We start from the raw sequence: 16,552 nt of genomic DNA on the forward strand, positions 1-16,552 counted from the left end.
AAATATTTTCGATTACAGTTTGCATGCTTTCTTCGAAGTCATGCACTTGGGTCACTTTTCCCAGTGATATTCTGATCCAAAGACTACATTCGTGAAACCCAGCCTCATCCATCCACCTCTATATCAAATCAAACTCCCAAAACTTCTACCACAATGCCACAGCCATCGGTGCTTTTGTGCCATTCCTCAACTCTGATGAAGATGCTAAGGAAAAGTTCCGTTCTGACCCCAAAATCCTCAGTGCAATCCCAAAGGAGTAAAAGATGATTCTGCTAGGGGGCTTTAATGTTAGGGTTGGCTGTAACTCCAGTGTCTGCAGAGGAATCATTGGGGAGAAAAGAAAAAGAAAGTAAAACCAACAGAAATGGTGTCATCCTGCTCACAAAGTGTTCTCAGTACAGCCTCATGGTAATAGTGTCTTCCCACCTAAAGAACAAATACAAAACCACATTGATGCATCCTAGATCAAAACACTGGCACCACCTCTGAATGATATCATTGCTCATGTCAAAGATCCAAGTGATGTCTGGATTATTGGAATCCTGTTGGGGCACCAATGCCTGTAGGACAGATAGTCAACTTTACCAACTGGCAGACACATCCACCCAATACTAAGTCATGGGAAGAAATATCTCAGCCCTAAAACAACCTTACAGTAGAGAAGAAACACAAATGCATCTCACAGTCAATCTGAAAAATCTGCACACATCCAACTCAATTTCAGAACAGTAGATAAAATAAAGTTAGGTGTTCCAGGCACCTATGACCAAACCAGTGGGTTCAACCATCACTGTCTCCAGGACTGGTTTCATGAAATGATGCAGAAATATATGTGAACTTACGGAACAAAAACAAGCAGCCTCACTGCCTGACACAGCAAGCCAAGATCACAAGTCAAGAAGGCAGTATTCCAACAATTCAGGAGGGGGTAGTGGTGAGAGGAGGTATAGTCTGGTAGCTCTGAGAGTCGGTGGGCTTGAAGCAGATGTCGGTTTCGAGGCGGTCACCAGATATGGAGACAGAGAGGTCCAGAAAGGAGAGAGGGGTATCAGAGATGGTCCAGGTGAACTTGAGGTTAGGGTGAAAGATGTTAGTAAAGTTGACGAACTGTTCAAGCTCCTCGTGGGAGCACAAGGCTGCACCAATACCGTCATCGATGTAGCGGAGGATGAAGTGGGGGATAGTGCCAGCTTAGCTGCGGAAGAGGGACTGTTCCACATATCCTACGAAGAGGCAGGCACAGCTTGGGCCCATGTGGGTGCCATGGCCACCTCCTTAGTCTGTAGGAAGTGGGAGAAGTTGTTAAGACTGAGGAGGAGTTTGGTTAAGCGGACGAAGGTGTCAATGGAGGGGGATTGGTTGGGCCTTTGGGAGGGGAGGAAGTGGAGGGCTGTTAGGCCATCTGCGTAGGGAATGCAAGTGTCACAACAACGCCACCCGGAAACTGGAGGAGCAGCACCTCACATTCTGCCTTGGGAGCCTGCAGCCCAATGGTCTAAATGTGGATTTTACCAGTTTCAAAATCTCCCCACCCCCCGGCCACATCCCATGACCAACTCTTCCTCTCATCCTTGTCTCCTTGACCTGACACAACCTGTCCATCTTCTCTCCCACCTAACTGACAATCCCCACCACTCCCTACCTACACTCACCATCCGACCTTTCCCACCCCACACCACCTCTCTCTAATTTATTTGAGCTCCCTTCCCCCTCCCCGATTTCTGAAGAATGGTCCGAAACATCAACTTTCCTACTCCTCTGAAAAGTCCGCTTTCATTGCTTTGACTCAAATAACAAACAGAAACCCTCACGCAAGCCAATCATCTGCATTGTTAGCCAAATTTGAAGGTAAAAGATGACAGAAAAGTGACCGGAAACAAAGTGTCATGGTTTTACTGCACAACAAGACAGTATCATACCACATCCTATATTTTTAACCAGAACAGATTTACCCTGAGCAAATGAAGCGACATACATCATGATGATGTAGACCCTGCAACCTTCGCCTTTTCTAAGACAACTTTAACCAACTTTCATTCCATTAGAAATAATTATTTTTGTGTTGCAAAAGCCTTACCACTTAGGATGTCACTGTTAATAATCTTTAATTGAGTCACCTTTTTAACATCATTTCTGTTCTTGTTGACGTGAATCCTTTTTGTTTTTGAAGGTGTGATGCTGGCTTTGGTCATGGAATGGGTTTAAAACACTGAGCTTTCGGCACAAGCTGAATGGATGAAGCTCTTAAAAGCTCCTTGAAAGTGGAGTTACAGGTAGACAGGATGGTGAAGAAGGGTTTAGGTATGCTTGCTTCCATCAGTCAGAGCACGGAGTATAGGAGTTGGGACATCTTGTTGCAACTGTACAAGACGTTGGTGAGGCCACATTTGGAGTACTGCATGCAGTTCTGGTCACTTTACTATAGAAAGGATGTTATTAAACTAGAAGGAATGCAGAAAAGAATCGTTAGGATGCTACCTGGACAGGACGGTTTGAGTTATAAAGGAGAGGTTGGATCACCTGGGCCTTTTCCCCCGAAAGACTAAGGGGTGGCCTTATAGAGGTACATAAAATCATGGGAGGCACAAATAAGGTAGATAGCCGACAGCTTTTCCCCATGGTAGGGGAGTGTAATACTAGACAGCATGAGTTTAAGTGGAGAGGGAAGAGATACAAAAGGGTCCAGAGGGGCAGTTTTTTCATACAGAGGATGCTTAGTATCTGGAACAGGGTACCAGAGGTAGCGGTAGAAGGGAGTACAATTTTTTCATTTAAGAAATATTTGGACAGGTAGATGGATGAGATAGGTATGGAGGAAAATGGACCCAAATACAGGAAAATGGGACTAGATTAATTGTGAAAATTGGGTGGCATGGACAAGTTGGGCCAATGGGCCTGTTTCCATGTTGCAGACCTCTATGACATCATCTATTATAAATGAAATGTCTGAAACTTCTGGATATAACAAGACTACAAAGTGCACACAAGCTACACAGTCATTTTGAAAGTGAAGTCACCCACATAAAACTATTGTCCCTTAATTTGCTTTAGATCCAACAACTGTAATTAACTCATTTTGATGGGAAACTCTTCAACCATCAGCACACAAGTTACTTGTGCATAATTTTGCAACACCATTAAAATTACAAGTACATTGATGCAATCAATTAAGGCAACCAAAAACCAGTACATGCACTAATAAGGTACAAATTGTGTGTAAGCAACACCTTGGAGAACCATTAAATTCAAATATATGTGTGAGTTCATAAACAGTTTATGGATAAAACAGCAGTTTTTTTGTCCTTTTGTTTCTTTAACTTGCATTTATCATGTGTGTTTAATAACATGCCAAAATATGTTTTGCAGGAATACCAGCAAGTGAAATCTAACAAACAGCACATTGAGTTCGGATGACTAAAAACTTGACCAAAAAGGTAGGTTTTAAGTAGATGAAATACACAATTGGGATGGATAAGAGGCAGAATTAGAAGAACAGAGCAAAATTTGCTTATTGTTGGATTGAAGGAGATTACAAAGATAGCAAAATACAGGCAATGGAGCAATTTGAAAGCAAGAAATTCTCAAAATTGAGGAGCAAATAAAGTTACATCAGCAGAAAGTTAAAAGCACTGTACGTTTGCTAGCAGCTGTGATCCGAGGGAAAATGCTAGTTTATAGCATTGTCACTGGCCTTGTAATCCATAGGCCCAGGCTCATGCTCTGGGGACATGGGTTCAAATCTCAACCACAGTAAAAAATTCTGGAATTAAGATCATTAGTGGTGACCATGAAATCATCGTCAATACCCCCCCAAAAAATCTAGTTTACCAATGTACTTTACGGAAGGAAAATCTGTCATCCTTACCTGGTCTGGCCTACATACGAGTCCAGAACAACAACCTGGTTAAATCTTAACTGTCCTCTGAGGTGGCCTCTCAATCCACTCAGTTCAAGGGAAGTTAGGGATGAGCACAAGTGCTGGTCTGACCAGTGACACCCACATCCTATGAAAGGATAAAGGAAACAGAAGAGCAAAATTTATATTGTAAAGTACTTACAATTTTTGATGTTGATATTATACTTACTTGTATACATAATTGTGTATGGTTTAAAAGTAGGAGCAATAAAAGGTTAGGATCACCTATTCTGAGCACTGGTGCATAGTCCTCTCAGAAAGACTGTACCTTTTAGGAACATGATATCTTATACCAGTACCGTCACAATTCTGAAAAAAAAAACTGGAAGGACTGAGGATGCTGGAAATCAGAAATAAAAATAAAAATTGCTGGAAAATCTCAGCAGGTCTGGCAGCACCTGTGGAGAGAAAGCAGAGTTAACATTTCAGGTCCTGTGACCCTCCTCCAGAACCGAAGGCTTCAATGGTCTGAAGGAGGATCACTGGATCCAAAATGTTAACACTGATTTCTCTCCATAAACGCTGCCAGACCTGCTGAGTTTTTCCAGCAATTTCTGTTTTTGTCCATAATGATTATTTGTAGTTACAAATTAAAATAAAAACTTATTTATCAAGTAGCAATAACTGTCTTGATTGGTGCATCGACTGAAACATCTGCCCATAAGAATAATGGAAGCACAGATAATCTATAATTTAATGGGATTTTGCAGAGCTATGGGTAAAAGGTAAAGGGAAAGTCACTACAGTCTTACCAAAACATAGGTCTATTCTCTTAGAGAGAAGACTGGTGGTGGTTTAACCAGTGGGTCACCATGCCTTAGGCAAGGAGGTTGAGAAGCAATGTCCTGAACCCATGCTACTGGCAATATCTGCATCGCAAATAGCTGTCCAGCCAACTGAGCTAACCAAAATCAGAGTTGCTGGACAGATAGAGGAAATGGGATTGGCAAGATTGTTCCACAGTATCTGGTATTTCATAGGCCAAAAGGCCTCCTTCTATGCTGTAAATGACTGTATCATTTATGTACCACCTCCCAAAAACATTCACTGCTTCGTTAAAAGCTAAAACTTCCTGAATCAATGGGATGCTTCCAAATTGGCAAAGCAAGTAAGGAAAACAATACATTTGAATGCTTCGTTTAGCACTTGACAGCTGGAATTTCTAAAACACTGTTTCATTATGAGCGCAAAACAACATATGTTGGAGGAGGAATGGACTTCTAGAGAGCTGAGTTACCCAAAAGACAATTTTGTATCACTTGCAGGAAATGCAATGCTCAAATAAGCCATCACTAGATCATGAGTCCTAAACCTACCTCAAAAGAAAAATGCTGGTAACTCCAAATTTAATCACAATTATTTTTATTATTACAGTGCAGGAGGAGATTGTATGGGCCATTGTGCCTACACCAACTATTACCTGGCCTGACTCTAAAGTCTAGTGTTAACTTCCTGCCTTTTCCACCTATCTCTAAACTTCAGGAAATATCAGATTCCACAAAAAAGACAAACACTTTCATCCTTACACTTCTTTAAAAAACTGCAACTACCAAGATTAAAATTGCTGTATTGCAAACTGTGCAGGAAACATCTTGGACTTGTCAAATTAGTAATTTAACCGGAAGAAAACACTGTCAGGAAGAGTATCCAATGAAGTAACAAAACTTTCCATTTTGAAGACTGTACATATGGTACATATTAACAAGGCTGATGATTTCCTCAACACTTTTGGAATAGATCAGCCTAGTTTTGATATAATGCATCGCTTGAGCTAAATGTTGATCGTTGGCATTTCTTTAACTACAGAAAAGCAGATTAAAATCTTTGCTTGGAGAAATTTCTCTTTACACAAAGTTAGTTAACATACAGGATTTCACCTGCATCATTTTTTGACTGAAAAGCACTAATATTTTCCATCATGCCCCACTTCATTTCCTTCTGCTGGAGTTCAACTGAACTTTGCTGGAACCAAATGAATACTGCAAATCAAATTACATTTAGTGGAGGTTTAACCACAACTTTTGCAGCTTGCAATCAGTCTTGCTTTACTAATTCAATTGCCAACTTTGTACTTTCTTCTACTTCTCTGCACACCTCACTTGAAGTTGATATGGAGCTACTGAAATAGAAATGTAGATGACAAATTGTTAACTTCAGCTAAGCAAACATTGAACTATGATCTATACAGATACAATTTCAACAGAATATTTTGTCAACTCTCTACAGTTACACTAGCAGAAAATCATGCCTTTATGGTTGATTACTTAACCAGATTTCAACTTTAAGTCAAATAAATAATTTATATTAATTGGCCAATTGAACTTGAGAGATAAATGTTTTTGGGTTATTTATGCATTTTTTTTTAAACTGAAGAATTCAATTTTGACCACTATAAAAGCTTTTAGTTAAGGAGAAATTGATTGTGCATTCTCAGCCCAGTAAAAAAAGAACATGTTGGGCATATGATATCAATAAACCAGACGACTGCCTCTTTGTGTGACATTCAAACTTAAATTTAAAATAATCTGGAGCAAAGACAAAACCTTTTAAAAGAAAGCTTCCTTTTAAAATCTCCCAGAGTAGTCAGCTTCCTCTGTGGTAAATCTTAACATCTGCACCACCCTTAACCAGACTTGTTGCTTATTTTAAATTTGCTTACTTCGCTGATTAAAGTTGCTAATAAACTGACATAATAAGGTTTGAGTGCACTCCAAACAAGCAAACTCCACGTACATTGTAAAAGCCTATTTACTCCTGCAACAGACATATGCTGAAAATATCAACCAAATTAATCATTTTGTACAAAATGTTCAGGCTACACAGGTTGTAAACCAGTGGTCCTGAAGAGACCTATATAGGTTGTGTATTTTATATTAAACTATTAAAAGATATAGCCTGCAACTGAGTAGTCAGATTACTCCTCTAAGTTCTCCATCTTATCACAAGTGCAATTCATAATATATAGATTTTCAAAGAGAGTTGGAACAACCATAAGAATTTGTGCCATTTTAAAAGTATTCTTTAACAGTTTAATTCAAAATATCACTATTGAACAGTAGTTTGTTATACTGAAATTACAACTCAAGAAAAAGTGAAAAGGCAATTCAAACAGTTTATTTTAAAGAAAAAAAAAGAGTTGACAGGGCAACTTTCAACAGAGAGGCAATTAAAATGCCATGTTCAGCAAATAGTTCTGAATACAAAACTTAGCCAAAACATGTTTTAGGAGAAAACTAGCAATATTTGACTGGAGCATTCACAGCAAGATGATTTCTTTCATTAAAATTCTACAGTAGCTCAGCTGAATACAACAAATCAAGATGACAGTTTGTACAGACAGTTTCTTCAAATACCGCTGATTGAACCAAGGAGATAGCATCTCAGACCAGTAGATCTTTCACCATTTGAAATACAATGTGGACCTTGAAATGTGTGAGTTACAATCAAGCTAAGCCTCAATACTTTCTTCAAATCAGCTGATACTCAGTCAAGGCCACAGGTAGAATTACCACTTGAGCAGGCACAAGAGGGCTAACAGCAATTAAAGAGTCATTACCAGGAGAAGAAAGAAAATGGATCAAGAACAAAAAGAAATTAAATTATTACATAAAACTCAAACTTGGCTAAGTGCATCGAGAGGAATCCACGTTTACGGGGAACGAATAAATATCAGATGGTGCTTGACATCACCAATGGATTGTGCAGCAAATTTGCTATACCAACATGAGTCTTATATTATTTCTTTATTCACTGTCTCAGCCATCTGGCATGCATTATAACATAACAGCCACATACTTAAACTGGTTGGGGGCACAAGGGGGATTAAGGACAAAACGAAATTCAGCAAACTGTTGAAACTGTGAGCTGATAAGTCCTCAGGTCATGATGGACTTCTTCCGAAGGTCTTAAAAGAAGTGACTCAAGAGATAGTTAATGTATTGGTTTTAAATTTTCCCAAAATGCCCAAGATTCAGGGCAAGTTCCATTAAATTGGAAGTTAGCAAATGTAATTGTTTATTTCATAAAGGGAGTCAAAGCAGGAAACTGCAGGCCAGTTAACAATAACATCCATCATAGGGAAGAAATTAAAAGTTGTTATTATTAAAGACAGAGCAATTGGATGAGTTCATGGAAATCAGACAGTCAACTTAGTCACATTTAGCTAATTTATTGGACTTCTTTCAAGGAGGTAGCATGCTCTGGATACAAGGGAACCACTGCATGTCGAAAGGGCATTTGAGAAGGTACCACAAAGTTTACAGTGCTAAATAGAAGCTCAGTGTAAGCAATTTATATATTGACCAAAGAGAGAAGATTGGCTGGCTAAAAGGAAGCAGGAAGTAGGCATAAATGGATGCTTTTCTGGTTAGCAAGTTCCAGCAAATCTTGTATCACAAGAATCAGTGAAGCCTCAACCTTTTAATAAATGACTTGGATGAAGGGACTGAAGATAATAGTTAATTTTGCTGATGACACAAAAATAGGTATGAAACTAAGTTACAAAGATGATATGAGGGGTCTACAAAGGGATACAGAAGGTTACGTGAGCGGCAAACTGAGTATAATATGGGAAAATGTCCAACAGCCCTTATTCAGAGGAAGAATAAAAAAGTCATTATCTAAAGAAAAGAGACAGAAGAGCTCAGATGCAGAAGGAACTGAGTATCATAGTACATTAGTTGCAGAAGATTAGAAGGTAGGTACATCAAGTAATTAGGAAAGCTAATAGAATGCTACCATTTAATGAGAGGATTTGTAATACCCAAAAAAAATTATATTTCAGTTATATTATGAGACCACACTGCAGTACTGTATACAGTACTGGTTTCCATGTGTCAGGAAAGATAGGAATACGATAGAAGCAGTTCAACGAGGATTGACTGGTGTAATAGCTAGATTGGGGATGTTGCCATATGAGCAAAGATGGGGCAGGCCAGCTTGTACCTGGAGTTTAGAAAATAAAAGGCACCATGATTAAAACATAAGATCCTGAGGAGTTTTCATAGGGTGGATGCACTCCTCTTATCGCGTGCACCGTTTATAATAAGAGATTTCTCTTTTAAGAAAGATAAAGAGAAACTTCTCCCAAAATCATGAATCTTTGAAACACTTAATCAAAAAAAGACAGAGGAAGGAAAACTTTGAAATATTTTAAGGCAGAGATAAACACATTAGTGACAGGCAAAGTGAGAGGTTATTGAGGTCAGGTGAGTTTGTACAGTAATCAGATCAGACAAGGTATTGAATGGTGGAGCAGGTTCGAAAGGCCAAGTGACGTACTTGTGTTCTTAGTTCCTATGTCCATGAGAAAAGTGTCAGAAGAATTTCGTGTCAGGAAAATTATGCAGTTGCTGCTTGAATATCCTTGACTTTCTTCACAGACAGAGGTTCAGTGTTGGAGTGATGTCTGTGTCGGAAACCTGAAAGTTCAGGTACTTCAAGAGGCAAGATGTGCATAAGCTGAGGTAGTGCTGCACTTTTGACGATTTTGTTTCTCAGTTGGAATGTTAATCTGGAGATTACATATATCCTCTGATACAGAATAAAATATTTCACAACACAAATTCAACAGCATGGGAATTCACCCAGTAGCCTGACCTATATTAATTTCTCAAGCAACTTGACTGAAGCAATAAAAATCAAATCAATCAATCTGGTCATTTAGCGCTGTTGAGTTTTTTTTTAAATTCACATATGGAATGTGGGCATCGCTGGCAGCGCCAACATTTATTGCCTGTCCCTAGTTGCCCTTGAGAAGATGGTGATGAGCTACCTTCTTGAACTACAGCAGTCCATTTAGTGTCAGTGAACGCACAATACCACGAGGGGAGGGGTTCCAGGATTCTGACCTAATGACATTGAAGGAACAATGGTATTACTCCTGCCTCTGAGCCAGGAAGACTGGGATCAAGTCCCATCTGCAGGTTGATCAAACAACAATTTCAAAATAATTTGGGCATTGAGATTATGATTATATATTAGTCCTTGCAGAGAACAATATGGCTGACCTGTTTGCTTACTTTCAAGTATAATGGTTATTGTAAGCTATCTATTCAGTTGAAAGCACTTCAGTGTGTTCAATACAAATAAAATGCAGGTCGGCTCTTTGCTGAAAAAGCATCAAATCACACTAATATTAAAAATATTCAACTTATATCCCCACTTATCCAAATAATCTATCAAATTAGGTTAACAAATCCCATATAAGCAGTATTACAAACATGTTTCTTACTGCATAATTTTTGAATAATCCACATAAAATTAAGAATACATTCTCTCTGCTATATTTACTGGTCAAATAACATCAAACTCTGACAGCCTTACAATCTTGCACTCATTTGCATTTCTAACCATGCACAGGGTGTTAAATAAGATTGAATAAACGCAGCATCACTTGTTGGTACACTTCACACTGCAAGTTACTTATGCAGTTCAGACAAAAATGTGCAATTATCAATTATAAAAACTTTAGTATATTTAATCACTCCGCAATTTGAAGGTCGAACAAAAGATCCTTCTACACTTCAGATCAAACATCAAAATGCTTTTGTTTGCATTCTGAATAGTAAATTGCCAACATCCATGATACAATGGTATCCAAGATGTGGAACAAAAACAGAAGAGAATAAAAGTCTCCAGGTCAGATTTCATTACAAGGTTGTTTGTTTGTTTCCATTAACAGCATGGGCAATTATTGAGATGGTGGATAACCAAAGCATTCATCAGAAAAACATTTAAAACAATAGACATGATTCTCAACAATAGTGGCAGGTCTCCTTTCTCCCATACAGTATACAGCTCCTGTCTAAGTAAGTGCAGAGAAATTTTATAATTTTTTCTTCATATATTTGATTCTATCAGTATTTATGATTAGGATGTGAATATTATTAAAGAAAGAGAAACGAATTTATTACATGTCAAAGATCTTTTGACAAAACCTCTGACCGATTGTCTATTGCCACAATTCCTGCTTTTATTTCAGATTTCTAGCACCTGCAGTATTTCTCTTCAGTGTAATTGGCTTGCTGCCATCAAAAGCAGCACTTGTCACAGGATAAGTCAGCAGTGCTTGTTAGATCTTGTACTTGAACTTTTTTAAAAATTGATCACATAATGCCGAATATCTTTTAGGACTCAACTCCAAAATATCACGGATCATTTTCAGTTATTGACAGCAATGGAATGCCGGATTGCATGCAGTTATGGAGGCTACCCTGTCCATCACGGCCAAACCTAGGGGCACGTAGGAAGTTTTGCAGCGCTGCTTGGAAATCAAAGAACAAGAACTTAATGTTTTTGACAAATTCCTAAAGGAAGATCAATATGTCAATATGATTTATGACTTCTGTATGATACATCATACCTATTCGCTAACACAGGACACCTTCATAATTTGTATTCTATGCACACTGAACAAAAATTCACGCATCATTATCAACTGCATGGAAAACTTGCAAATCAATTCGCATAATGCAAACTATATAAACAGGTCAGACTTTACATACAACATGCTAGTCTTAAACAAATAAAACCAGGTACATGTCCCCTCTTAAAAAGCATGTTGGCACATGATTGACAAACAGGAATAGGCAAAATAAATTAACATAACTACATTACAACATGATTAACAGAATAGCTTCAACTAGAATGCCAACATTCAACTGAAAAATCTAAAGACTACAGTTCAAAATTAATAAACATCGAAGCAAATCCCAGATCTTTGCTAGGTCCTACAAATTTATTAATACAATAGCATCCATTACAGCAAAGATACATCCTACAACGTGACAATTGGGGCAGTACGTGGGCACAGTGGTTAGCACTGCTGCCTCACAGTGCCAGGGACCCAGGTTCGATTTCAGCCTTGGCTGACTGTCTGTATGGAGTCTGCACATTCTCCCTGTGTTACAGTAGGTTTCCTCCCAAGGTCCAAAGATGTGCAGATTAGGTGGATTGGCCATGCTTAAAACAAAATTGCCTCGTAGAGACCATGGATGTGCAGGTTTGATGGGTTAGCCATGATAAAAACCCCATGCGGGAATTATGGAGATGGGCATGAATGGGATGCTTTTGGAGGGCTGATGGGCCGAATAGCCTCTTTCTGCATAGTAGGGATTCTATGGCAATATTATTGGCTTATTGTTTCAAAAAAAAAAAATCCCTTTATGGGTTAGAAATTAGCCAGTAATTCAAATTATAAATTTGAATAAAGCAGGACTAGAGGTGACTGTCCACCACCACTTTACGTCTGTCTGAAGTGCAGCCTGAATCTGATTAATAACTTTAAATCATCGTGAGGAGACAAACTGCGAAAGATGAGGTTATCATGTGACACAACTCTACTCACTTTAGACAGACAAGACAAGACAAGACAAGTCTCAATGATTGTGCACCTGGACCGAAGACCAATTTCCAAACATTACTCTCAAGAGCAAAGTGTGACTCACTTGCTATAAATGAACAAGTAAGCACAGTATTCAACTTGCAAGTTATCCCACTCTCAATTATTATGGCTTCAACAGCTGTGGTTCAAAAACCATACACATCATACCACAACACGTCATCAGAATCAAAATATTAGAAATCCATTTCCAACTTGGAATACAAGATCAACTGCAGCAGCCCAAATCCACTGCAGAGCAGAATAAGCACAGGTGCTGGAGACGAAGAAGTGTATCCACAATTTGGAGTAGAACATATCCACATTTGCATTCATGCTAAGTGGTAAACTGCAAGGAGAACATAAAGAGGCTGCACAATTACTTAGAAAAGTCAAGTGAGGGGACAAGAATACAACAGGTGAAATATGAAGGGTGGAAGTGTGAAGTTTATCTGCTTTGGTTACAAAAATACAAACACAGAATATCTTTTGAAGTATTTAGAGACTGGAAAACATTGGTATTCATGGATGTGTGCGCTTAACATTAAACATAAACCAAACTTAACAAACAAGTACAGCAAGCAATTAGGAAAGCAAATAATCTGTTCTAAAAATAAAGAAGTATTACTGCAATTATCTGGAGTCTTGCTGAGACCAGAAAGTGCTGTGCACAATTTTAGTCTCCCAAAGAATGGCAGTGCAATGTAAGCCCACCAATCTCTAAAATTTTAAAAAGAGTAAAAGATAATCTAATTGCAATGCAAGATTCTTCAGGGATTTGACAGGATTGCTGCCAGGAAGATGTTTACTGTTGACTAGTGAGTCTGAAACTTGGAAGAGTCTCAAAATAAGAGGGTTTGCCATCCAGGACTGAGATGAAGAGAAATTGCTTCTCCACAAGAGTTTGTAAATTTGTGGAATTCTCTACTTCAGAGAACTGTTTGTGTAATTCTTTTTCATTAAATTTGTGGCTACCTTCACAACATATTCTAAAATGCATCAAGCATCATGTACATATGTATGGGGACACAAAGCAAGAGACGTAGGGTACACATGCACAAATTGTTGAAGGTGAACAGCAGATTTAGAACGTAGCTCAAAAGACACACAAGATCCTCACCTTTATAACGAGAGACATCAAGTGCAAAGAACAAAGTTATTAATCTTCATAAAACACTGGTTCAGCCAAGAAGGAGCACGATGTCCAATTCTAGACAATGCATTTGAGGAAATTGGTCAATTCTGCAACCAGTTAGAAGAGCTGGGACAATGTTCCTCAAAGGAAAGGCTGCAAAGGGTTTTGATAGGACTGTTCAAAATCACGATGGATCTAGATCGAGCAGATAGAGAGAATGGTTTTCATTGGATTTCCAGCATCCACAGTTCTTTCGGTTCTCACAAATCAGCAAATTGCTATTACTTCACAAGTTTCACTGTGCAACAACTGAAGTGAGAAACATTTAAAAAAATTGCAGATGCTGGCAATCAGAACCAAAAACTGAAATTGCTGGAGAAACTCAGCAGGTTTGGCAGCATCTGGGAGTGAAAGCAGAGTTAACATTTCAGGTCCAGTGGCCCATCCTGAAAGATCACAGGACCTGAAATGTTAACACTGCTTTCTACCCACAGATGCTGCCAGACCTGCTGAATTTCTCCAGCAATTTCTGACTGTGTTTGAGAAACATTAATTTGATTTTAACTTTTTTCCACTTTTCTCTTCTAACAAGATATACAAATTTCACTCCCTAGTGTTATTATCAAGTTGGGCCTTGATTTAACACAAGTCAGAATTTCACATACAATTGTTTTATCTCGCTTACTTTGAATCATCTAAGCAAGTGTTGCCCAATACAATACTAACTTACCCATTTGTAGACAACCTGAAAAAAATGACTCACGAAGTGAGCACGTGATACCAACACATTCACAAAGCTGTTTCAGAGATAGTGGGAACTGCAGATGCTGGAGAATCTGAGATAACAAGGTGTAGAGCTGGATCAACACAGCAGGCCAAGCAGCTTCAGAAGTGCAGGAAGGCTGATGTTTCGGACCTAGACCCTTCTTCTGTTTACTTTTCTCCTTTGGTTATCAGTTAAAAACACTCTGTAACAAGAGGAAAAGCCAAACTTCACTATACAAAACGGCACTGTCGCTCTGTTCAGATCAAACAGAATAGTAGACATAGGTCAGGGCAGGTAAAAATGCAAAACAACAACGAGCAGTTCGAACATGGCATGCCATGCAGATTGGCAATTAATATCCAATCATGTGCTAGACAGAGAGCTGGACCAGGTACTGGAGTATCAGATGAAGAGAATCAACAAGTCAGCAAAGACGCCCAAAAATGAAAAGTCATTAATTAGATAGAAATCCAAACGCTGGCAAGTGATTACAAAAAATGTGATTTCATAATTGATCTTAGATGTTTGTCAAGTAAACATACACATCGCATATACCCACTTGCAGGGTATGACTGTTGTATATCAGTCATGTGAGGGAAAAAAACACAGCATTGCCATCCTAGGGTTAATTAGCAATTTCTTTGCAAGACATGGACCTAAACATGGCAAAATGCATCTAGTTCAGCTCTCAAAAGATTGGATAGTTTTTTTTTTAAAAGTATATGGAAGCTCAAGAAAGTAGCTCAAAAGCAAGTTGTAAATGCTCAGTACTCAAACTCAAGGAGCCATGTCATTGGTAAACTTTTGATCAAGTTATAGTCCTAAAACTCCAGCCCAAATGGCAACTTTATGATCCTAAAACAATAAACCCAGGCTTCGCTCAGCTGTGGTAAAGGTACAGTCAAAAGGCTTGCACAATCTCTCGACGTCTTCAAGTTCTTTCATACACTGTAGTATTCAAGAGGCAATCTACATACAGCCAACTCCCTCAAATGTGGTAAAGACTAGAAAATGTGATGGTCATATTAATTGAGGAATAAGTATTTGCCAAGACACACAAGATAACTCCCGTACTCTTGAATATTTACATCCCTACATTTTGTTTTTATTTTACAGAATGCACAACAAAAAAGCTAAAAGTCACGGAGCCCATTAAGTTTGTTCTGCCATTCATAGCATAATTAATATTCTGCCTCAAATTCACTTCCCCGCTATTGCTCTCCACCCATTCCCTCAGGGATCAAAATATATCTATTCCAATATTGAATATATTAAACAGTTGCACATTCAGGCCCTCTGCCGTATAAAATTACAAAGATAGGCAAGGAGAAATCTATTTGTCGCAGTTCAAAGTAATAAATCTCTTATCATGAGAGCACTCCCCATGTTTTAAACTCCCAGCCAGGGATAGATATTAAGAGGTTGTTTCAAACTAATTGAAACTCCTTAGAAACTTACATATTTCAATGACAACACCTCACATTCTTCTAAAGGCCAGACAGTATAGACCCCATTTACTCATCCAAGGTACCAACCTAATGAATCTTTGCTGTACTGCTTCTAAGGCATGTCATCCTTCCTTAAATATGGAGACTAAAACTGTACGTGGTACTCCAGGTATGCTCTGACCAAATCACAGTACAACTGCAGCAAGTAATCATACTTTTGTCCTTCAATCCCCAAATAAATAAGAATCAACATGTCATTTCATGCATCCTTTCTCCAATTTTTATAAACTTAGTGCAAAATTAACATAACATTTGTCCCTTACAGTTAAATAAAGGCAATTTTTTAAAAAGGCATGAAACAATCAACAATGCAATAGCCTAATTGCACTTAACGTGTAAAATAATTTCAATCAATGTAAACAATTGCTGTCTAAAATTAAATTGAAAACTTAATGAAGGTTGCTATACAATTTAATTCAATTAATATTATGGCAGCATTACCTCACGTTGTTCTTACAATTTCAAGATATTCTGACTTCTGTTCAAAATCATTATTCTCAAGTGAAGCACAAAGATGTGACCCTTTAGCATCATCATCCACTCTCTCTACGCTTCAAATCCATTTAAAAAGTCAAATCATCAAGTTTACAGGTAATGGCAAATTGTAAAAGTACAAGAATTACTTCAAAGAAAATGAAAATAGATTCTGATTTCTATTTCATGGTCAGAGCATGACCACTGTAAATCTTCATGGTGGGCATTCCTTCAAGAGCCAATTCTTTAAAAACTGAAGAGAAATGCTGCTCAGAGCTAGTCAGAACTGTTGATGCTGGACTCAGTGATAACAGTGTGGAGCTGGAAGAACACAGCAGGCCAGGCAGCATGAGGGGGGCAGGAAAGTTGATAT

At 38.4% G+C, this 16,552-nt stretch overlaps 1 protein-coding gene across 1 annotated transcript in view; it reads right to left on the bottom strand.

Moving 5' to 3' along the window:
* dennd4c (DENN/MADD domain containing 4C) overlaps positions 1 to 16,552 on the bottom strand; it is a 135,232-nt gene that overhangs the window by 113,212 nt on the left and 5,468 nt on the right. Inside the window, exon 2 of the mRNA XM_048619579.1 lies at positions 14,162 to 14,399. Within this exon, the coding sequence (XP_048475536.1) occupies positions 14,162 to 14,165 (4 nt within the window). The 5' untranslated portion in view covers positions 14,166 to 14,399. The remainder of the gene's footprint in view (positions 1 to 14,161; positions 14,400 to 16,552) is intronic.

This window comes from Rhincodon typus, chromosome 3 (genome assembly GCF_021869965.1).
Source record: "Rhincodon typus isolate 14 chromosome 3, sRhiTyp1.1, whole genome shotgun sequence".
In the NCBI taxonomy this organism is placed as follows: Eukaryota; Metazoa; Chordata; class Chondrichthyes; order Orectolobiformes; family Rhincodontidae; genus Rhincodon; species Rhincodon typus.